This window comes from Calypte anna, chromosome 2, assembly GCF_003957555.1.
Source record: "Calypte anna isolate BGI_N300 chromosome 2, bCalAnn1_v1.p, whole genome shotgun sequence".
In the NCBI taxonomy this organism is placed as follows: domain Eukaryota; kingdom Metazoa; phylum Chordata; class Aves; order Apodiformes; family Trochilidae; genus Calypte; species Calypte anna.
The window spans coordinates 64,663,374-64,671,145 of NC_044245.1; the positions used below are offsets into that span (position 1 = coordinate 64,663,374).

The 7,772-nt window shown below is 43.3% G+C and overlaps 2 protein-coding genes across 2 annotated transcripts in view; one reads left to right on the forward strand and one right to left on the reverse strand.

Moving 5' to 3' along the window:
* SYCP2L (synaptonemal complex protein 2 like) overlaps window positions 1-1,524 on the reverse strand; it is a 29,036-nt gene extending 27,512 nt beyond the window's left edge. Inside the window, exons 1-4 of the mRNA XM_030444656.1 lie at window positions 1,516-1,524; window positions 1,098-1,163; window positions 488-625; window positions 296-406 (exon numbers count right to left, since the gene is read on the reverse strand). Of these exons, the coding sequence (XP_030300516.1) occupies window positions 296-406; window positions 488-625; window positions 1,098-1,163; window positions 1,516-1,524 (324 nt within the window). The remainder of the gene's footprint in view (window positions 1-295; window positions 407-487; window positions 626-1,097; window positions 1,164-1,515) is intronic.
* A 1,433-nt stretch (window positions 1,525-2,957) lies between these two features.
* GCM2 (glial cells missing transcription factor 2) lies at window positions 2,958-7,402 on the forward strand. The gene is made up of 5 exons (XM_008497122.2): window positions 2,958-2,999; window positions 4,490-4,742; window positions 5,099-5,211; window positions 6,246-6,371; window positions 6,521-7,402. Exons 1-5 carry the CDS (start codon window positions 2,958-2,960, stop codon window positions 7,400-7,402), a joined length of 1,416 nt encoding a protein of 471 aa, XP_008495344.1.
* The last annotated feature ends 370 nt before the right edge of the window (window positions 7,403-7,772 follow it).

A 7,772-nucleotide genomic window follows, 5' to 3' on the forward strand; every position in this document is an offset into this window, starting at 1 on the left:
GATTTCACAAATGGGACTCATCAAAACTCATCCTTTCCTTCCATTGTCAGCTAAAACCACCACAAAAGCATTAATTCAGGTAATAAGTGAAGCCACAGCATTAGGTGCTGTATTGAAAGTAACACAATGAAAATAACTTTTTTTTTCAGCCAGTTCATTCAGTATATTGACAAATATTTCATTTCTACACGGCCAACAAGCCATTTTCATATTCTAACTTCCTTGGAGTTCTTTTCCTCATGCAAGCAACCTTAAGTCACATTAGTAACTTGAATATTATACTTATCTTTTCTACCAGTCCTTGCTCAATAAACAAACTTGTCCCTTCTTCAAGATCACTTTTTAAGTAGAGCTGAATACATTTCAGCAGCAGGGAAGCATTCTGGAATTCATTCTTGTCCAGCTCCTACAGAAACAGAGTGCTGTGTTTTATTAGCTAGTACCCAGAGAGCTGAGCATTAAGATGGTTAAAGATTATGATGCTCACCCTTCTCAGTGCTTTGTCTAGCTGGTTTAAGAGAGATTCACTGTATTTCTGAGGAGGCTCTATTTCTCTCTCCTGAAGCAGATCACTTATTTTCTGAAATCCCTTCCCCTTAAAAGCATCAATGAGAAGGGATTCGAGCTGCAGAGAGAGGAGAGGCAAACAACTAGTGAGTAAAATAAACAGGCATCTAAATTGTTGAAGCCCTGATCATGAAAAAATACTTGTGATGTTGTTTTTAAAGTTGTAGGCTTTTTATTTTATTTCTGTATTTTCATTTTACTCTGTGATCTGAAGATGAAACATCACTCAATCTACAGAAGAGACAGGAATTTTGAAACTGAGTAATCTTAACAGATAATGTAAAAGAAATTAACAACTCCTTTAGTGCACTCAGTTTGTGGTTCTTTTTATGTCCCACAACCATTACAATTATTTCTTCCTACTTACAGACTAAAAGATTAAAGCGTCTGCTGCACTTCCCATATTGTATGAAATTACTAAAAATTCTCGGTCAAGCCATATACATTTAAGATTGCACCTTTACATATGTATATACATATATATATACACAATTAGTTTTTTTTTTAAAGTGAAGGATTTAGATATTTACAAAGTCTTCTGTTCTGGCCTCTGTATCACCATTCACCTTGCCGCTCTGTTCTTCACTTTTTTCTTCCTTCAAAGAGAATAAAAAATAAAGAAAAATACACAAAGGGAAAAAAAAAAAAAAAAAAAAAAAGAAAGAAAAAAAAAAAAAGAGGGGTTTCTGCGCAAAAGGTGAAGATCTTTTACTCATGCTCTGCCTCAATAGGCTGATTTTTCCCTCCTTATTTCCTACGGAAAATTTCAAACTCTCCCCACGCTTCCAAACCACAGGTTTCACCAAAGCCTCAAACGCGAGAATCCGCAGAAGGCCCTCGGGGTGGGAGGACTCGCTCTGTGTCTGTCTGTCCGTTCTTCCCCCAGCTACACCCCCCAGCCCCTGGCCCGGCTGCCGGTTCCCCGCAGCCACAGGTTGCGGCGCTTACCTCGGCCATGACGGGGGAGCTCCGGCAGCCGCCGGGATGCGGCTCCGATAGATTTAAGGAAGACCCAGGAACCAAGACACGGACCGGGAGCAACAAGAAGACGATGCTGAGGCTACTTCACCCCCTCCCCACGATTCTCGACCACCGCTGCAGTCTACACCCGCGTTTGGGTTGGGGCAGGGTGGGGAGGCGGGCGCCAGCCCCCGTTTCCTGCAGTGCCTTTTCGCAGCAAACCCAACTCTATCCCCGGCCCTAGTAAATGGAAGGGAAAAGAAAGGGGGGAAAAAAACCCCCACAAACCTCTTTCACACCCGCACTAAACAGCCGCAGCTGGGGAGCACACCAGGTGCTGGCGTTTGATTCCGAGCAGACAGGTACAGATTAGGAGCCGAGAGCCCATCCTTCTGAACAGGTGGAATTGTTTAAAGGATTATAGCAATATTGAGCGTTAAAAGATTTACTCTCGGTGACAGTATGCCCTTTTCCCTCCTTTTTCCTTCTTTCTTTTCTTTTTCTTTGTCTTTCTGAGAGCTAAAAGTAAACTTCCATCCCATCCCTCACCTTAAAGCCCCAACAGCTATTTCTTTCGCCCCCAAAAAAGGTAGCAAAGAAGTTGAAAAGTTAAAATATAGTGGTAGAGGAAGTAGCACTGACTACAGCTTTGTATTTTAAACCTTATGCTATACAGTACAGTGTGAAGGGAGAATGTGCTTAATAACCATTTGTTTACAACTCAATCAAAAGAGCAGGTTACTTGTGCAGATTCTTTGACTCTTTGACTTCCAGAGACTTTTTAAGCTGTAGGCAACTCTAATTTGAAATCATAGAATGGTTTGGATTGGAAGGGACCTTACGTATAGATCATCTAGCTCTGACCCCCCTGCACAGGCAGGGACATCTCCTGCTAGACCAGGCTGCTCAAAGCCCCATCCTACCTGGCCTTGAACACTTCCGGGGATGGGACATCCACAGCTCCATTGAGCAACCTGTGCCAGTGTCTCACGGCACTCACAGAAAACGATTTATTTCTAATATCTAATCTAAATCTACCCTCTTTCATCTTAAGACCATAACCCCTCTCCCAATCGCTACATCAACATCAGGGGCAGAGCTGCGACTGAAGATGGGCATCCGTGGGGACGGAAAACACAGGGCTTCCAGACCATGCTCATATTTGCAGAGGTCACAGTCCCCGGGGCAGAGGTAGGGAGCTGATTCAAGTAAGACCCCATCCGCTGTCCCCCACCTCCAGGTAAGAGCGGCGGAGCACGGTGGGGAAGCGGTGTGGGGAGGGGTGGAGCGGAGGCAGCCCGCCCAGGTGCGGGGGTAGCTGCTCCCCGCCGGTCCCGCAGGCGGAGGCAGCAGAGCCGCCGCCCCCCAGCCCGGGGAAGCCCCAACCACATAAAAAAGCGGGATTCGCCGCCTCTCGCCGTCCCCATGCTATGAAGCTCACCTGGGATATCAACGACCCTAAGCTTCCACAGGTACGGGGCAGGGTGGGAGCTGCGGTAGAAAAATTCCTTAGGTGGTTATAACGCGGGGCCAGGCAGATGGGGTACCGAGGGAAAAAATCTTCCCCGCTTTGGTTTACAGCTGGTTTACTCCTCCTGCGTTTTTTCAGGTATAATTATATGGGTCTTGATGGGCTGTAGTAGTCCTTACAAAATTACTTCTAATACAAATATGGATTTGATATGCAGGTCTGGCCACCTCTGTAGGAACTCTTAAAAGGAATCTTTAACTCCCCTGTTTGGCCAATTTCCTTCTCCCTTATTTTCCGTTTAAAGAAATATCAATAAAAAGCTTAGACTGGGCAGTTTCTGCTACTATAATTCAAGCTAAGAATATCATCACTTTGTGGATGTGATATTTTATTGTCAATGAGCACTCTGCTTTTTTGTAGTTGTGAGCACAAAGTGCATTGTTAATTCACACCTATTCTTCATCTGAGGGTTTATTTAATATTGCAGAGCCCATGCAATTACAGAAAGGCTTAATGATGTAAATGCTGGTAGTTCACCTGCATTAACTGGGATTGCTCATATGGTATACCTATGTTAAATGAGCATTGCAGGAAATCTTTAAATGCACTGTAAATTTTTGGAGTTTAAAAGCTTGGTAATTCTTTGGTTGTTCTGGTAATGGCATTTAAGTAAGGAACTCCAGAAAGACAGTGAAATACCAAAGTGAAATATTCTTCCTCTGAACCACTATGTATACATATATTGGAAGTATACTTGCAATGGCAGTTTTTTAATTTCATTTTTTTGGCAGAAGCCTTATTCAGCTCATGTTAGATAAACTTTAAGAAACTATTCCTTAGCTAAAACTTCTAGTTTCCAGCCTACAGGTGCACAGTACCACAATGGGAAGAACCCCAAAAACCATGCATGAGCAGTGAGGTTTCTGTTCTGGTTGCATCAGAGGTAGACCAGTCAGTAAATTCTGGTAACAAGGCTGGTTGTGGCCAGGTAACCTTACTGCAAAGAGGCATCTCTGAAAACAGACCATGTTGTTATGGATCATGATGCAAAAGAGGAAAAGATATTGACTTTCTTTTGAGACATGGAAACTCAGGCTGCCCTTCTTCTTTTATATAACATTTCTGAACAAGCTACCCTTTCAGTGCTTCTTGTTGTTTTGGGGTTCTTTTGTTTGGGGTTTTTTTGGGGGTGGGGGGGTGGGTTGTTTTGGTTTGATTTTTTGGTTGGGTTATTTTGGGGGGGGCAGGTTGGTTTTTTGGGGGTTTTTTGGGTGGGGGTGAGCAGGTTGTTTTGTTTTGGTTCTTTGGTTGGGTTTTTTTTTGGGGGGGAGGTGTTGGTTTTTTGGGGGTTTTTTTGAGTTTTTTGTTTTGATGATGCTTGGGTGGCCATAGGAAAAGCCCATTTCTTTCTTTTTATGTGTTTTGCAACAGGGCAAAACCATAAGGTTGCAATACCCTACTAACTAGACAGTCTCTCCCTTTCTTCCTCAGGAGCCCAAGCACTTTGACGCCTTCCAGGAATGGCCCGATGGCTACGTGCGGTTCATCTACTCCAGCGAGGAGAAGAACGCCCAGAGACACCTCAGTGGCTGGGCCATGCGCAACACCAACAACCACAACTGCCAGATCCTGAAGAAATCCTGCCTGGGGGTGGTGGTGTGTGCCAGGAGCTGTGCCCTGCCCGGCGGAGCCAGGCTCCAGCTTCGCCCTGCCATATGTGACAAGGCTCGGCAGAAGCAGCAGAGTGAGGGGCACACAGGGAGATGGAGGGGGGGACACCCTGTTCCTTTCAGCTGGGCTTGATTTCTAAATGGGAATCAAAGATTGCAAAGAGTGATATAAATATAGTTCTAAATTTCATCATTGCTTTTCTGTAAATACTTTAGGGGAAATGGATCTACAGTCCTTTCACTCATTAGCACTTGCATCAAGTTCACACCGCTATTTGGTTGCAGTTGGTATTTCGTGTTGCATTTCCTCAAATACTGTTTTTTAATATGAATTTCAGTGAATGCTGCTCTTGAGCCCTGTTTATTCTCAGGATTATTCTCCCTTGCATTTAAACCGTGTCTTCAACAGTTTCTTTACCTCTATGTGCAGAGAAAGCCTGCCCTAACTGTAACTCTGCCCTTGAGCTGATTCCTTGCCGAGGACACAGTGGTTACCCAGTCACTAACTTCTGGAGGCTCGATGGCAAAGCAATATTTTTCCAGGTAAAAAGAATGCATGCACATGCACACATATAAAAATTATGCATTTTTTCTCTTAAAAAAAATATTGATACAAAAATTCTCTCTATGTAGAGAAATTATATCTCTTTATATGTGCAAATTACATCTATATATAAAGGAAGAGAGGTTTCTTTCCCTCTCCTCATTTTTTCTGCTTCATGTAACATGGTGAGCCCACTGGAGTTTTGGTCCATGACTGGATTGTGGTACAAACAAGGCAAGAACTGAAAAAAAATCACTTCACTAGCTTTTTAAAAGCAGTACTGGAAAGCTACTAAACTCAATTATAACTATAGTATCATAATAGAGCTAAAAAAAATTCTCCCAATTAGAGTACTCAAATATGAACAAAAAGGTTGTCTTGTATGCTGGCATGTATGATAATTTTAAGTTTCCTACTTCATATTAGTGACTACATAAGGGTTCATTTAGGCAAATGTAATGGGTAAGGACATGTAGAATACACAGTTATTGTATATAGTCAGTATAGCTTTTGGTACATAAATCTGTGCATCCACAGATGCTTCAAAGCATCTTTGCATGGCTTTTCAGAGTATAATTTTCCATCCTACTCAAAGTGTTTTTTAGAATAGAGAATATTTGACATCTGGTGATGTGAAAACTCTTTAAAGCCTATTGAGGCAGTTTCAGTGGTGGCTGCTATGAAGCAGAACTGACTTTGCAGATTTCAGAAAACCAAACAAAATAGATTTATAGCAATATTTTTTCTTGGGTTCTGATCAGCTACTTCACAGACATAGGCAACAGTTTTTCTCCCTCATCATCCAACCTTGCAGCTCTGCAGTCCTCATTTACTTCTCCCTCCCTTTTCACTTCTATCTATCTGCAAATCTTTTTGGTTTTTTTTTTAATTATTCCTCCTTTTTTTTCATTTCTCCTTACTCTTATGCCAAATCATAGCCCATGCTGTGGGTGCATCTCATTCTACTTACTGCATTTTTTCTTCTTATATCACCTCCCACTACACATCTAATTCTTTGTGAATCCTAACTTAGGCTAAAGGAGTCCATGACCACCCCAGGCCAGAGAGTAAATTGGAGGCAGAGGCAAGACGAAGTGCAATTAAGAAGCAAATGTCCTCTTCTCACCATTCCCAGAAAAAGAGATCTCTAAACTCAGAGGTAAGTCAAAGTCATTAGTCAATCAAAAAGGTGGTGTAGGTGAAAATTAAGAAGGGACTGAAATGGGGCTGAAATGAGCAATAACACAATATACATGCGTGTGAGCATTACACATTCCTGAATCTGAAATATCCACTTGTCCTTTGCAGGCAGCAAGGTACCATGACAGTGGTGGATATGTCAATAACCAACAGAATCTGCCCTGCATGGATGGCCCAGAAAGAGCTGGTATCATTGCAGACACCAGTCTGTCAATTCCAGCTCAGTCTTACCCTTCACTGGAAAGCACTGACCTCTACAAAGCATCTCATGACTCTGTCAGCTTCCCAGAGGACCAGTTATCACCATACCCAAAGTGCCCCAATCCAAGGATTTACATGCCCAGGCCATGCAGCTATGAGTATGGAGTTCCTACCTTCATAAGCTCCAGCCCTTACCCAACATTTTATAAAGATCTGGCAAATCCTACCCTTGACAGTGACCCCCTTGTTTTGAATGGATCTCACTACAATGCTGTGACTGTCCATGATAAAAACTTTGATAACCCTGGCAGACATTATGGATTGAAACCAGCTTGGGGGAAAACTGGCTGTGGAGACCGGAGTGACTATGGACAGATGCAAGCAAGTGCCAACCACCCTTACTATGGTGGGGACTACCCCTGCAGGTATGGTCCCAGTGCCTCTCCCATGGCCCCACCATTGCAGACTGTCATCACAACCACCACCAAGGTGTCCTACCAGGCCTACAAGCCATCCACGCTGAAATACAGTGACAATCTCTGTGATATGAAAAACCTTCAGAGCTATACCCACGTGGCAGAAAATGTCTCTGGTGCTATCTATTCAGGAATGAAGATTCAGGAAGACTTTGGGATGGTAAAGTCGGCGTTGCTTTACCAGCATGACCCAGTCCCCACAAAGTCCGAACCAGCTGAGACCATGGAAACTTACAGGTATGGGCCACCACTGGGGAACAGTTATGCTGAGCATGAAGGACAGACCTTAAGGTTTGAGAGTGCTGAATATTGACTAAAAGGTTGCATAAATGACAAATACATGTAAATGGAAAAAACACGTTCTTGTGCTGACCATGTGCGTGCTAAGCCCAATGATCTGGGATTTGAGGAGAGGTGAAGAAGCAGGACATCACAACAGCTTATGCCCCAGAAGTGCCTTTCTGGACCTGTGCTGAGCGAAGTGTATTTCACACAAAACTTCAAACCAAGGTTAATTAATCTCTAAAATGGCATGAGCAGCCAAGCCCCACACATGCCTAAGCGAAGGCAATATGGAGACATGATGCCTCTGGAAGTCAACTTCCTTTTCTGGTGGGGGATGGAATCTGCTTGTAGCCATGACTTCTGCCAGATACCTCCTGCTTTGAGAGAAAATGCTCTGT

What these genes read in the sequence shown, in the direction of transcription:
- GCM2 (XM_008497122.2), top strand. Translation starts at nt 2,958, where the DNA reads ATGAAGCTCACCTGGGATATCAACGACCCTAAGCTTCCACAG. An exon ending in ACGACCCTAAGCTTCCACAG is followed by an intron (nt 3,000 to 4,489) that starts GTACGGGGCAGG and finishes TTTCTTCCTCAG; the next exon opens with GAGCCCAAGCACTTTGACGC. An exon ending in GGCTCGGCAGAAGCAGCAGA is followed by an intron (nt 4,743 to 5,098) that starts GTGAGGGGCACA and finishes CTCTATGTGCAG; the next exon opens with AGAAAGCCTGCCCTAACTGT.